The sequence below is a fragment of the Lissotriton vulgaris genome, chromosome 1_1 (assembly GCF_964263255.1).
Source record: "Lissotriton vulgaris chromosome 1_1, aLisVul1.2, whole genome shotgun sequence".
NCBI lineage: Eukaryota > Metazoa > Chordata > Amphibia > Caudata > Salamandridae > Lissotriton > Lissotriton vulgaris.
Genome location: NC_141685.1, coordinates 2,111,087,824 through 2,111,103,888, shown reverse-complemented (window position 1 = coordinate 2,111,103,888; position 16,065 = coordinate 2,111,087,824). Strand labels below are relative to the sequence as shown.

The following is a 16,065-nucleotide window of genomic DNA, read 5'->3' as shown; positions in this document are numbered from 1 at the left end:
AAGCGGCAGCGCAGGGGCTTTTCATTAACACCGCCGAGGCTCGTGATCGTTCCGAACCTGCAGAACAAAGTAATGTCAAACCTGATGACACACTAAAAAACAAAATGAAAACCTTGGAAAAGTTGATGCGGGGAGAGCAGGCAAAATGGTGGGAGCATAGATCACTACAGAGCTATTTGGACGTTGGCAGAGTACTGAAGGGATTACGAATCTTACTGGCTCCAAGTTATGAACAGCCCAACCCCGAGCTAATGAGAGAGTGGGCACAGAAAAACCTCGACTCATCTAGAGAACTGGTAATTTTGCTTGTCAAGTACGCAGAAATTGACCGCATCGAACTGCAAAAAAAAGTGGTAGCACTAACAGATGAAATTGCACAAATGGGAACACCTGAAGAAATAAATAAACTCAATGCAGAAATGACCACACGCCTCAAAAAAGAAGAGGAGAAAATTAAGGCGCGCAAGGCGTACAAATTCCAGCGTGACCTTGCAGATTATGAATGCATACGCATTTTTACCTTTGCCCGCAAATTCGATTCAATCAAAAGTGGCAAACCAATGGGGAAAAATAAAAACAGAGCACAAGCGGGTACATCGTATGCCTCAAATGAATCCACACTTTCCGACTTCAGTTCTGCCGCTGAAAGCGATAACGAAGGCAACAACATCAGAGCAGCACCCGCTGACCCTAAGGCAATTCCGTCTCCAGGTGATGAAATTGTTTTTTTATCCATGGATCGACTGTCAACCCTACGGCCCCGGAATCTGCAGACACAAGCCGCAAGCGGAGAAACCACAAACGCAGCCAAAGGCGGAAAGCAAGGAAACGCGCCAACAAACTCCAACTACAGGGGCAAGGGGAAAGGTCGTTGGAATCGCCAGTAATGGCACATAACAATGCCTGCATTTCAACAATTCCCATTGACTGCAACCCAGAAGAAAGTTAAAAAAATCTCAATAACCCTTCAGAAAAAACGGTTATTAATCTAACAGAGACAGTCCTGACCAAAGCAGAAATTCAAATTCTATCTCTAGGACTCTCTTATTGTAAAGAATCTAACTTTGACTATGCTACCACCCGCATGGATGTGTACCAATTTATTCGCAAACTTAAATTGCATAAATTTCACACCCTCAATCCATCCAAGCAACCAGACAAGGAAACCATCACTCAAATGGGAAGCCAGACTTCCACTGGGACCCCATCCTGTACAGGATTACCTTCTACCTTGCTTACTGTCCTAACGGATCTTCATGCCCAAAACCGCACTGAATTTTCGCAACCTTCTTCAAGCAGTCAAATTTCTAGTCAAACCATTGGAACCACCACCACAACTCCTTTCAAAAACAAATCCAGGTTCAATCCAATCATGCCACGAGATGGTATTGACATCTATAATGAACACGTGATCAATGAACTGAAAAAATTGAACTTCAAAACTTGCGCCATGAAAAATAAAATATCCAGACGCAATAGAACGTATGATAACCTGGTGGCCAAACTACAACAAAACAACCAGATTGTCATCCGTAACTCGGATAAAGGAGGTAATGTGGTACTATGGGACAGAAATCAATATATGACTGAAGCCATGCTCCAACTGAATGACCGCAAATGCTACAGAATCAGCAGTGCCTCAGCAGTCAAAGAGACGTCAAACTCGTTTTTTCTGAAACTCTTAGCCTGGAAAAGCGCTGGTCTGATTACAAAGGATGAACACCTGTACATGAAGAATGATTATCCCACTATCCCCAACATTTACTTTATTCCTAAAGTTCACAAAGACTCTCTGCACCCCCCCAGAAGGCCCATCATTTCCGGTAGGAATAGTTTGTTGGAACACACTTCAAACTATATTGACTTTTTTTTGCAAGACTGTGTAACTGGGTTGGCTTCTTATCTTAGAGACACTAGTGATTTTCTGGATAAAATCAAGGACTTTGTTTGGGATTCTGGGTTCCTTTTACTTACTTTAGATGTTTCATCTCTCTATACCTGTATTGATCACAAGGACGGTATAAGAGCTTTGGATTACTTTCTCACCAAGAACAGACCCGCTTCCCCTGAGCATAACAACATGCTGTTAGATATGGTGACTTTTTGCTTACATCATAATCTGTTCACCTTTAATCAAACTTTTTACCAACAGGTGAGGGGGGTGGCAATGGGGGCCAGCTTCTCCCCCAGTTATGCCTGCATTTTTATGGGCTGGTGGGAGGAGCTGGTCCTAAAAGGCATTCTAGGTGAATGGTATCAGAAACATGTTAAAATGTACTATAGGTATATTGATGACCTTATCTTTGTCTGGGATGGTACTAGGGAAGAGGCCCAGGAGTGGGTCAACCTCTTGAATGTTAATGATATCAATTTGAATTTTACCTGTACCATGAGTCATACCAGCATTCATTTCCTAGACATAGAACTGTACATTACCAACAGTACATTGGAAACTAAGCTCTACAGAAAGGAAACTGCTGGTAATTCCATCTTACATTATACCAGTTTCCGTCTGAAACACCTAATTCGCAGCATCCCCTATGGGGAAATGTTGAGAATAAAAAGGATCTGCAGCAATCCCACTGATTTACTAATGGCTCAAAATGAATGCAAGGAGCGATTCCTTGCTAGAGGATATCCCATGCATATCATTCAAACAGCCATTAATAAAACAACGGAACTGGATAGAAATCATCTACTTGTTCCCAGAACTATCAGAAATTCTCCAACCCTTGAACCCATTGAACCACCAGAATCTAGCACTGTCAGACTCATCGTGCCCTACAGTACCCAAAAGGGTGCGATAAATAAAATCATCTATCAGAACTGGGCCCTTATACGTTCTGACCCAGTAATAGGCCACAAAATGCCAGCCAAACCCAGCATCACCTATAAGAGAGCTACTTCTCTTTATAACAGTCTAGTATCCAACTGTACAGAAGTCATCCCGTCCAAAGATTGGCTGAAAACCTCACGGGGGTTCACAAAATGTCATTCATGTAAAGCCTGTACTTACGGTATCAACAAAACTAGTTACCGTACAGCCTTCAGTAGCAAGGAAATCAAAATTTCCAAATCCCTCCACTGTAAAACTGAGTACGCCATCTACATCTTGGAATGTACCTGTCCCTTACGGTACGTAGGAAGTACCAAATTACCAGCTAATGTAAGGATATTACAACACATTAGCGCCATCACCAACTCTGACCCCACCTACCCAGTGGCGAGACATTTTCGAGAGGTCCACAACAACAACCTGATGGACCTCAAATATTATGTCATCGACACGATTCCTAAAACTAAACAGGGAGGTGACCGAGAACGCAAAATACGTATGTTGGAGACCAGGTATATCCTGAATTTCAATAGTAAGAGCCCTGGAGGCTTAAAGAACACTGAAGATTTACATACCTGTCTATGACCATGTTTATCCTTTGAGCACCCCTTAAAGTGACCTTTTTCTGTTTCTCCTAGTACATTTTGATAACCTACCCCCTGTGTCCTTTTGCTTCCTGTTCTCACTGTAACCCATGTGTTATTAATCCGATGCTTTCAGCCGGATTATCGTGTCAGATGATATGTTAATACATCTCCTTATAAATGTGATTGACTGACGATTTGCCCCATTTAGCTGTCTTTTGCCTCTCACACAATCCGCATATTAGGATTGTTTTTTAATTTCACATTCACTTTATTTATTTTTGGCACTCAACAGCACTTTAATTCATATTTTTCACGAAAATCCAACTGTGTTTAAATCTTGGGTCTATTGACATACAAGAGGGTTCTGTATAATTTGCTGCACTTTGTACATTAAGACCAAGCATTCATGCTACAATTATGCAATGACCTATAATCTTTAACCGCTGGTGTGTAAATATATGAAATGTGTATATATAGATATTTTTTATCAAATCTATTTTTGTATAGAAAAGTAAAAACACCCTTTCCCTGGATATATTTATATTTCTAATTGCACTTTATCAAATTTTCCCTTGAAACCTTATGGGGTGCAATGGTGAATGTAATCATGCTGTATGTATTTATACTGTTAGTCATGCATTTATGCTATGAGTTTTCTTTCATTGTAAATTTCGATGGTTTATAGCTTAGGTCATCATATGCATTTATTTTTGATAATTCCCTCCTATCAGTTGGAACAAAGTAATTACTTTAACAGTTTTACTTTATACGAAGCACAGTCTTTCTTCTAAGGTTGAAAATATGCTGCATTTCACCTTTTCTTTATGTTTATCACCTTCACAATCACGTGCATAGGGTGCTAGCTGTTTTAATGGTCCATTGAATGTTTGAACGTTGTCATGTGATCAAGCCACTCCGGTGGTGAAACGCGTTATGGCGGACTTATGAGAAAAATAAACGCTACTGCTTGCACTTACTCTGGGCTCGTGTCTGCTTCTTCGGTGCTTGCTGGAAATTTCACGCTGCACCTGATCTCTTCAAGCGGCTTCTGAGATATATATATATATAAATATATATATATATATATATACATATATAGCCAGAAGGTAGTTATTGCTAGAACTAAAGATTCCATAGGAATACCATTTTTCATTTTGCCAATAACTTTGGCGCCGGTTAGCGAATCTTCGCAATTTTCAAAACTCACACTTTAGTTGGTTCAGCTGCTGTGTCAAAAGTGTTGGGGTGATCCATCAAGCAGGGGACGAGAAAAAGAGGGGTCCCAAAACACCTTTTCCCCTTTCTAATCTATCAGATTCTTTCAATTTGCGAACACTACTGCAACCCGAACCACTGGATGGAATTAAAACAAATTTGGCAGTAAGCTAGTTGTTGACCCATAAAGCATGCTTATTGTGATTTGGTGCTAATCTGTTCAGTAGTTTTAGAGATATCAGAGATGTAAAAATATAGATATCTAGGGACGCTGAGGATCCAAGAATACAGAGGGGAAAGGAAGGCCTTGATTGGCTAGCCACAGCTTGAAAGAAAAGTTCTAACCGCAATTTTTATTTCTCGCATTAGCAGGGTATGTTGAAAATAAAGTGTCAAACACATATAAGGGGCCAGGATAGAGGTATGCTGACCCTTTAGAATACATAGGCGAGTCTTTTTTTTCCACCTAAACCTAAAATCTGCAGATCTTGCATGTATTTAGGGCCCAGTTAGAAAAAATATAGAAATTCACTGATAAAACCAAAGACTACGGGTTTGTTATAGTTAGGCTTTTGTTTTACCCATACAAAGCCATAGAAATTCAGTAGCTATAGTTATGCGTACAGTTAGATTTATACTAAGAAACTATAACTCTTGCTATTGAGTAACTTAAGGCAACAGGTCACAATTTCTTAACATAAGTATAGTTATAAGTATAAATGTAACTGCTGCATTTCTATGGCTTAGTATGGATAAAATGCCATCCTAACTATAACATTCTTTGGTAATTATTGGGAATAGAATGTTACGATATTCCTATGAATAATAGGTCGTAACCATAACTACCTACTGGCAACTGGCAGTAGGTAATATATATATATATATATATATATATATATATATATATATATATATATATATATATATATATATATATATATATATATATATATATATATCCAACCAAAACCTTCGCCAGTAAAGAAAAGAGATCCGGGCCACTTGAAAGTGCAAAGCGTGATTTTATTCAATGGCTTTCTCGACGCGTTTCGCAGTAAGTTCTGCTTTTTCACGAGACCGAAACCAACCAGGAAGTGAAAATTATATACAGTCACATGGTACAGTCACATGGTATTGAGATCATACTCATGGAAAACAGACTACCGGTAAATTCACGGGCTGAGTCCTATGTAAACAAACACTCGTTATGCAAGGAATGGACATGTATAAGTAATCATAATATCAAACAAATATTAAAGGTGCAGAGTGCATACTTATACATTCTATTTGGATATTTCTAATACAGCCCCAGTGGGCAAAGTAGTCGCAACTAGTGTCCAATTGCAGTGGAAATGTAACTGCACTAAACAATCCAAATGCTCGACATTCAAACAGTATCGAGATTCCAGTTGGCACCAAAATTGCCATGAATTAATTCATTCATACTGTCCAAACATCTCGAGGTGTTATTGTTGTAATTACGCCCAAGTGGGCGAAGCCAATAAGTTCAAAAATTCATAATTCAGTGAAGTCCATTCATACATTTCATGCTCATCCGAGGCTCATAATATTCGGACAGATTCCCAAGATTGGTCCCCAGGCAATTCTGTAAACCAAAAAAGTGAGAGACACGTAATAAGTGACTGTACTGTAAGTGATAAAGGTGATAAAAACATTATTGGTTAAAAAACGGCAGAAATGTACACAGACAAACCATGTTAACCTAAATGCACACTCAATTCCTCATGTAAGTTGTGGCCATTGGGTTGGGTGGTCCTGTACTTGATGATCAATCTAGATTCAAGTCTTCTCATCTCTTTTATACGGTCTCCCCCTCGTTCTCTTAAAGGGACTGTTTCCAGAACACAGAATGATAGTAAGTTGGCATTGCTCTTGTGGTGCGTGGCGAAATGCCTAGCAATGGGATATTGCTTATCCCCATTGGTTATGGCTCGCATGTGTTCGAGCACTCTTTTCTTGGCCTGGTGTTTGGAGCTGCCGATGTAATGCAGCTGGCAGGGGCATTTCAATGCATATATGACATGGTCAGTCAGACATGTCACATGCTTGGTGATTTTGAATTTGCTAGTATCGTTAGACAGTTGTATTTCCTTGATGTTTTTGCTGTTACGGCAGGCTTTACACCTCCCACAAATGTAAAAGCCTTGTACTGGGTTTCTCTGTTTGATCGTCTTGGGTAAGAGAGTCGAACAGAGAAGGTCTTTCAGGGATTTTGGTCTCCTGAAAGTAAGTTGGGGATGCTCAGAGATTCCTGGGGCTAGGTCCTTGTCTAGTTTTAAAATGTTCCAGTATTTGCTCAGAGCTTTTCTCACCCCCTTGGAGTCACAGTTGTAATCAGTAATAAATCTACTGATCACGCCTTTGTTGGACTGACTCTCAGGTGCAGTGGGGCTGAGGAGGCTTGTCCTATCTCTCTCTTTTACCTTGGCCAGAGCCCTGGCTATGCATTTGCGGCCATATCCTCGTTCTTTGAATCTTTCGCTCATGAGGGTTACCTCCCTGTTGTAGTCTAATTCATTAGAGCAGTTCCGTTTAGCTCTAAGAAACTCTCCTACTGGGATGGAGTTGATAAGATTGGTCGGGTGACAGCTCGAGGCGTGTAATAAGCTGTTCCCAGCCGTACTCTTACGGAACAGGGTTGTGGTAAGAATGTTATTCTTGTTTTCAACCCTGACATCAATTACAACAATAACACCTCGAGATGTTTGGACAGTATGAATGAATTAATTCATGGCAATTTTGGTGCCAACTGGAATCTCGATACTGTTTGAATGTCGAGCATTTGGATTGTTTAGTGCAGTTACATTTCCACTGCAATTGGACACTAGTTGCGACTACTTTGCCCACTGGGGCTGTATTAGAAATATCCAAATAGAATGTATAAGTATGCATTCTGCACCTTTAATATTTGTTTGATATTATGATTACTTATACATGTCCATTCCTTGCATAACGAGTGTTTGTTTACATAGGACTCAGCCCGTGAATTTACCAGTAGTCTGTTTTCCATGAGTATGATCTCAATACCATGTGACTGTACCATAGGTTATAGACCATATATAGTTAGGAATTAGCATTTACAAAACCTTGAAAATTCACTGAAAAAACCATAGGTTATAGACCATATATAGTTAGGAATTCGCATTTACAAAACCTTATTTTACTCACACAAAACCATTGAAATTCCATATATAGTTAGTTGCACTAACTATATATCGCGCACCCGCAATCCACTGCTGATGATGTCACATATTACATCATTCATGACATGGTCAGTGACATCACTGATGACATCACTGATGACATCTCAAATGACATCACTGATGACATCTCAAATGACATCACTGATGACATCTCATTTGACATTACTGATCACATCACTGATGATATAATTCATGTGATAATACGATGAACCTCTTCAGACTCTAATATAACCTTAGATACAATCAGTGTAAACAGACACTCACAGACTGTCACTCATCCATGGAGTTACTCACACACCTAGTCAGTCATGCAAAGAATCAATCACACCTCCATTTCCTCAACTATACAGTTATACAAACTTTACTTATTCAAACATATACTAACACATATTTACTCTCTTATACAATCCCTGATACAAGTTCACAATGATCCATACAGCCACTCACACATTCACTGGCTCTTATGCACAGTTATTTATATATGTCAACTCTCACATGTACTGTGTTTTACATATGTACTTACTTTGACATGTAGCACTGAGATATCCATTCACTCACCAATACACTCATGCACACAGTCAACCGCCCATACAGCTGTTTCCACATGCACTTTTGAAACCATACATCTAGTGAATCAACTGCTCACACATCTATGCACAGAGTCATACACCTCCCAGCCACCCACACACACACTCAGTCTCCCATACAAATACTTGGGCAACCAATCAATAACCCATATAGTTACTCATATAGCTACTTATCAACACATGCAACAGTTTACAGAACAACAGACATAATGATGCACACATTAAGACAGTTTAGTCACTAACCCATGCACTCAGTGAGACACATTTAATCACTCACTCATACAGTCAGTCATGCACCTACTAGATCCTTCATCCAGACACTTATACATCCACTCATTCTTCAATATGTAAGACATATTTTAAGTTTACAGAAACATACAGTCACTGGATGTTGTCATCAGTGATGTCATCAGTGATGTCATTTGAGATGTCATCAGTGATGTCATCAGTGATGTCACTGACCATGTCATGAATGATGTAATATCATCAGCAGTGGATTGCGGGTGCGCGATATATAGTTAGCGCAACTAACTATATATGGAATTTCAATGGTTTTGTGTGAGTAAAATAAGGTTTTGTAAATGCGAATTCCTAACTATATATGGTCTATAACCTATGGTTTTTTCAGTGAATTTTCAAGGTTTTGTAAATGCTAATTCCTAACTATATATGGTCTATAACCTAGGGTTTTTTCAGTGAATTTTCAAGGTTTTGTAAATGCTAATTCCTAACTATATATGGTCTATAGCCTATGGTTCTTTCAGTGAATATATATATATATACATACATATATAAACATATATCATCTGTATATCTATATAAATACAAACATAAATGCATGCATACATATACTTATATGCATACAGATGCATGTTATTTACATGAAAGTTGAAAAAACACTAATAAAAGCAAAGCTAAAAAGCCACCTCATTACAAACAGAATGGCTTTAACTTAAACGAGGGCGAGATCTATTGCATTTTCAATGCTTGTTTATTTTGGTTCCATCAAGAAGGCATTCAGATGTGTCACACATTTGCCATAAATTCTGAATGTTAGCACTCTAGTTGCACATTAGATCACTGTAGTAAAGCTACTGCTCACCAGGGACGTCTGCTGCTGGTATTCAAGGTGCATGTTTCAGTCTGCATGTCACAATTTTTTTAATGAAATAGAAGAGGATTTGAGAAGTCACTCAAAATGATCCCTAATATTTCTTTCTGAAGCACTAATCATACTTTCTATGGCAAAATTAACCCCCTCATGTTGTTCCTTTTTAAATTGAGTGTTTTCAGACTTACCACTTCATTCCAATCAAGATGGCTTCTGGTGTGCCATACTTTTGTCATAAGTAAGACTGTTAGCGCTCTAGTTGTTCTTTAGAACACTCTGGGACATTCTGTCATTGGGCTATACTGAGAAATTTCCTAGTTACCACAAAGGAAAGTTTCAATTCTATTAAGGAGGCGGAGGCGAGGATTTTGCTAGTCCTTTCTCCATTTTATTGGACAGCAAGTTAGTAGTAAAGAAAAAACATCACATCCAGGACTACCCAAACCAACATGGCAGCGGTAGCCCTGGTAACGTAACAACCAATCAGAGTCCAACAGTTCGTATATATGGAGTCCCAGCTGTTAGTCCTTCCTCTTTCGTGGGAGCTGCCGCAGGGAAGAAGTCATCCAACCACTAGTCCGTCTTTTGATCGGAGCCTAGGGAAGAGAACAAAATAATAATATCTCGTCCAGAACAATGTCGAGGAATTCAAGAACATTGCAATGGAGTAACATAACGAAATGCCGATAGAGCTTAATCAACATTGCACAGCTTATCAATGAAAACATTAAAAACTCAGAAAAAGGTATACTCCCTTAAACGAAGTAACACATCATAGTCCAGTACGGGAGGGCAGGCTCGATAAAGCCTGGGTGGGAAAATCCTCGCCTCCGCCTCCTTAATAGAATTGAAACTTTCCTTTGTGGTAACTAGGAAATTTCTCATTCTATGTCAGGGAGCGGAGGCGAGGATTTTGCTTGTTCAAAGCCTACTCACCACCAACGACCCAGCTTCATGGATTGGCTTGAAGTAGAACTTTTTGAAAGTCGAATCTGAAGACCAATCCGCTGCATTCATGATATCCTCCAGGCGTCCACCTACCTGAATAGCCTTGGAAGCCATTGCACCTCTAGTGGAATGAGCCCCAAAGTCAGTGACGCTAATTCCAGCTTCAGTCATTATCCACCTGACCCATCTGGCAATGGTGGGAGAGGAAACAGCCTTGAATGGCTTCTTGACCGCTATAAGTAATTGTCTTTCGCCCGGAGGGCGGAGCTCAAGAGTAACATCCTCATATGTCTTAAGGCAACGAACAACACAGAGCTTTGGCGAATCTGGGAAAGCCGGGTAAGTTACTGACCTGGTATTACATTTAGTTCTTCTTGAAACAGTAAATGTAACCCCTTCTGGGGTAAAAACCCTGGCTGACACGTCCAGAGCACGAACATCTGAAGCACGTTTACATGAGATCAAGCAGAGGAGAATCGCTAATTTTGCCGAAAGCTCCTTGCGGGAAAGGTATTGATTATCCTGCCAGGCCTTTAGAAAATTCAAGACCACATTAACATCCCACAAACCTGAATAACGAGGTTCTGGGGGGCGCGAAAGGCGAATACCTTTAAGGAGTTTACAAACCCAAGGGTGCTCCCCAACCGGAGAGCCATCAACGAGGGCATGCCCAGCAGAAATTGCCGACCTGAAAGAATTAATGGTGCTATACGCCAATTTCTTTTTGAAAAGATCAGCGAGGAAGTTAATCACGTCAGTGACAGAGGAGCCCATGGGATCCAGGTGTTTTCCCACACACCAACGAACCCATCTGTTCCATGCTGATCTATACCGCTTAGTGGTGTTAGGAGCCCAGGCTCCTCGAATGAGGAGCTCAGCGTCTCTCGAAAGCGAGTCACAAGTCCAACGTCCCCTGAAATCCTCCATGCCATGAGATGTAGATGGCCCTGGAGAACCAGCGGATGTGGGTGACCCAATGGATCCGTCAGAATGAGGTCGAACGACCGAAGTCGAAGAGGTTTGTCCCAGGACAGTTCCAAAAGAGAAGGGAACCAGCATTGAGCTCTCCAGATTGGCGTGATCAGAATCAGAGAAGCTCTCTGCCTGTGGACTTGAGCCGCCACCCTTTGAATGAAAAGGAAAGGGGGAAACGCATAAGCTGGAAACATGGACCAGTCCTGTAGGAAGGCATCCACTGCTTCCGCCCCCGGATCCGGTTTCCAGCTGTAGAAACGGGGAAGCTGGGCGTTCCACCTGGACGCAAATAAGTCCATTACTGGAAGACCCCAAAGGTCCGAAATCCTCTGAAACACTGAAGGATCCAGTCTCCAGTCGCTGGCATCCCGGAAATTCCTGGATTGCCAATCCGCAACCGTGTTGAGATCGCCCGGGAGATACTCCGCCGTGACAGAGATCTGGCGAAGAAGGCAATAGTTCCAAAAGTCTTTCGCAAGTTCCGCTAGGACCTTGGAGTGCGTGCCTCCCAACCGATTGATGTACCTGACCGCAGTCGTGTTGTCCATCCGAAGAAGCACACAACACGAAACCTTGGTCGAGGTGAAGGAGCGGATCGCGAACGAGCCCGCAAGAAGCTCCAGACAGTTGATATGGAGGTGAAGTTCCTCCTCCGTCCATCTGCCGCCCACCGAGAGGGAGCCACAACGGGCGCCCCAACCCTGGCGACTGGCGTCTGACTCGATCACCAGATCCGGACGGGAACCGAAAATCGCCTTCCCGTTCCAGGCATCCATGTGATCTAACCACCAGAGGAGTTCCGATCGGGCTTCCAGATTCAAGGAAATCAGTTCCGAGTAAGTAAGACCCTTGCGGAGGTGAAAAGCCTTCAGTCTCTGAAGAGCCCTGTAATGAAGAGGGCCTGGAAAAATGGCCTGGATCGATGACGAAAGTAAGCCCACAATCCTGGCCAGTTGGCGGAGGGATACTCGATCCCGCCGAAGAACCTTGCGAATCTCCTTCTTGATCTTGGAGATCTTTTCGGAAGGAAGGTGAAGAGTCGCATCCGTAGTTATGATCAGAAAGCCAAGGAAAGTCATTTCCTGTCGGGGAAAGAGGTCCGACTTCTGGGCATTGATGATGAATCCCAGAGACTGAAGGAGGGTTATAGTAACCTGAAGATGATGAAGAAGGAGGTCCTTGGACTGACACATCAAAAGAATGTCGTCCAGATAGACAATCAGACGAATCCCTAGGGTCCGGAGATGTTCTACCACCGGGCGCAGGAGTTTGGTAAAGCACCAAGGTGCTGAGGAGAGACCAAAGGGAAGTGTAAGAAACTCGTAAACCTGATTCCTCCACAGAAACTGGAGGAATCGACGATGAGGAGGAAAGATTGGAACCGAAAGATAAGCATCTTTCAGGTCCAAGCGAACCAACCAATCGTTCTGTAACAAAAGGTCCCTCAGAAGATGGATGCCCTCCATCTTGAAGTGTCTGTAAACCAACCACTCGTTGAAGGAGCGGAGGTTGATTACTGGTCTGAACCCTTTGCCTTTCTTTTCCACCAGGAAGATGTTGCTGAGGAAACCGTTTGGGTGAAGCGCCGAGGGGATAATGGCGCCTTTTTGTAACATCGCCTGAACCTCTAAATCGACAAGTTCTTGGTCTGAGACAGAAAACACTAGAGGACGAGGACGAGAAAGCTGAACGGGGGAACCGTAGAATTCGATGTGAAACCCCTGAACCGTCTCCAGCACCCAAGGATCTGATGTTAATGACGCCCAGGCCTGGGGAAACAACGCTAACCTTCCCCCCATTTGAACCAGAGAGATGATTCGAAATCTTACCATTAAATCCTCTGGAGTTGGACTGGAATCCACCACGTCCTTTGCCTTGGCCTCTGCCTCCTCTGGAGGGGTAAAAGGTACCCTGCCGTCCATCGTTCCAGCCATTATTTCGTTTGTACTGGCCTCTATTGGGGCCTTGCTGGACCTGACGGCCGGAAGAGCGACCCCTGCCTCTGCCGGCCCCGCCAAAAACCTTTCTGGGGAAGAATTTTTTCATCGAAGCCTGAGCCTTGTCCAGAGCCGAAAAGGTTGCCACAAACTTCCCCAACTCCTTAACAAAGGGGTCACCAAGCAAAGCACCCTGTGCTATAGGGCCTGCCTCTGAAGACGACAACTCCCCTAATTTCGGGTCAATCTTAAGCAGTAAGGAACGTCGTCGTTCTGCAGAAAGCGCGCAATTTGCATTGCCAAGAAGGCACATTGCCCGTTGCGACCAACCAGCAACGTCATCAACAGACATCGGTAAGCCCGACTCCTTAGAACGTTGGGCCGTTTCAATAATTTTAGTGAGAGGGCCCACCACATCTAGAAGCTTGTCCTGACAGGCTTTCCATGACCTATCAATACCCTTTTTGGGGTCTTTAATATATTTGGCAAAGAAGGTACACAACTTGGGATCAATCTCAGGGGTGCAAGCTACTCTAAAGGGAAGGGAAGGGCGTGGGCACTCAGAGCGCAGACGGAGTCGGACATCCTGAGGTAAAGGCTGTCGAAGCTTAGCTGCGACATAATCAGCAGTAGACTGCTCAGGAAACCACTCCGATGACCTAGGTCTTACAATCGTGGATGGGTCAAACATATTAGGAGGTGCCAGATCACCCTCCGTAAGACTAGGAGCACTGGGCTTAGGGCGCCAAGATCTGCTCACATCAGAAAAATCCTCTGAGGAAGCATCCTCATCCTCATCCACATATTCGTCCTCCTCATCATCTCCCTCAATGGGGAACCCTTCCTCCGGGTCAAGGTCCTGGGTGGCAAAACCACCAGTCTCTCCGGGTGAGTCATCCCCCCGGTAGGGTGCGCTTCTAAGCGTGCGCGCACTCTTACGGAACACTTCAGATAGTTTACTGAAGCCCTCCAGGTGCCCCGCGTCACGCTTCCTGGCCGTACGTGGTAGAGCACACGGAACACCACTGGGCCCTGCCCCACTGTCCCCAAAAACACCAGTGTCATTCTTAAAAACATGGGCTGACAGTCTGTTTACACTGTCCTGCAGAGGTGCCAGAGCTTGGGCTATCGCCGAAGATAGAAGCTTGTCAACCTCTGCAGGAGGGTGTAAAGGGGGCAGTTGTGGCTGAACAGTAGGAGCCACCATCTCAACAGTTGAAGGACCGGACTGCATATTAGCAGAAAAACTGGTACCCATACACAAACACCCCAACTAAATACAAGGGGAAATCCCTTCACACAGGTACCAGGCAGGCTAACACAAAAGAAAACCTGAAAAATCAAAATTCTGACAGAAATTATAATTAAACTCACAAAAATTCCAGTCAGAAAATACTTCTTGCCGTCTAAAACGGCGTCAGTGTGAGGGAAGAGGCCGAAAAATGACAGAAGCGCAGTGCCTCAGCGCGTTTCTACTCAAGCGCGAAGAGCGCTGAGGAGAACAGCTGATCGGCGTCAGAAGCCGACACCAAGATCGCGCACGAGCGAAGAATGAACGCTCGGGCTTAAAGCCTACCGCGTAATAGAAACACAGCCTACAATAAGGCAAAGTCAAATCCAAACAATCGCTATTAAATAAAGCTGTCAACAATCACACAAATAACTGCCACGACAAAGATATGAAGAGCGTGACTTATCTTGCCGAGGCAGCAATGGAGAAAGAGGAAGGACTAACAGCTGGGACTCCATATATACGAACTGTTGGACTCTGATTGGTTGTTACGTTACCAGGGCTACCGCTGCCATGTTGGTTTGGGTAGTCCTGGATGTGATGTTTTTTCTTTACTACTAACTTGCTGTCCAATAAAATGGAGAAAGGACTAGCAAAATCCTCGCCTCCGCTCCCTGACATAAAATTGGGTTACATCTGGGTGATATTTGGGCTACATTTAGGCTCTTTTGTCTCTGGTGGCCATCTTGGGAGACTGTATGTCAGAATTTTTTAATGAAATTGAAGATGGTTTGAGAAGTCACTCAAAATGTGCCCTAATTTTTCTTTCTGCAGCACTAATCATAATTCATATGGCAAAATATACCCCCTCATTTTGTTCCTTTTTAAATTAAATGTTTTAGGAGTTACCACTTTATTCCAATCAAGATGGCTTCAGGTGTGCCATACCTTTGTAATAAGTAGGACTGTTAGCGCTCTAGTTGTTCTTTAGAACACTCGGGGACATTCTGTCATTGGGCTATACTTGGGCTACATCTGGGTGATATTTGGGCTACATTTGGGCTCTTTTGTCTCTGGTGGCCATTTTGGGAGACTGCATGTCAGAATTTTTTAATGAAATAGAAGAGGATTTGAAAAGTCACTCAAAATGTGCCCTAATTTTTCTTTCTGCAGCACTAATAATACCTTCTATTGCATAATATACCCCCTCATTTTGTTCCTTTTTAAATTAAATGTTTTAAGAGTTACCACTTTATTCCCATCACGATGGCTCCAGGTGTGCTATACCTTTGTAATAAGTAGGACTGTTAGCGCTCTAGTTGTTCTTTAGAACACTCTGGGACATTCTGTCATTGGGCTATACTTGGGCTACATCTGGGTGATATTTGGGCTACATTTGGGCTCTTTTGTCTCT

The 16,065-nt window shown here is 42.7% G+C and overlaps 2 protein-coding genes across 2 annotated transcripts in view; one reads left to right on the top strand and one right to left on the bottom strand.

Moving 5' to 3' along the window:
- The window catches only part of PRMT8 (protein arginine methyltransferase 8), a 793,591-nt gene that overhangs the window by 14,328 nt on the left and 763,198 nt on the right, over positions 1 to 16,065 (top strand). The window lies entirely within an intron of this gene.
- LOC147751670 (uncharacterized) lies at positions 9,973 to 14,678 on the bottom strand. The gene is made up of 2 exons (XM_086939103.1): positions 13,313 to 14,678; positions 9,973 to 10,156 (listed from the first exon to the last, which is right to left on the bottom strand). Exons 1-2 carry the CDS (start codon positions 14,676 to 14,678, stop codon positions 10,134 to 10,136), a joined length of 1,389 nt encoding a protein of 462 aa, XP_086795229.1. The 3' UTR covers positions 9,973 to 10,133.

Excerpts from the sequence above, each read along its gene's own strand:
- LOC147751670 (XM_086939103.1), bottom strand. The coding sequence starts at position 14,678 with ATGGGTACCAGTTTTTCTGCTAATATGCAGTCCGGTCCTTCAACTGTT. Across the intron at positions 10,157-13,312 it reads CAACTCCAGAGGATTTAATG|GCTCCGATCAAAAGACGGAC; the intron begins GTAAGATTTCGA and ends TCTCTTCCCTAG.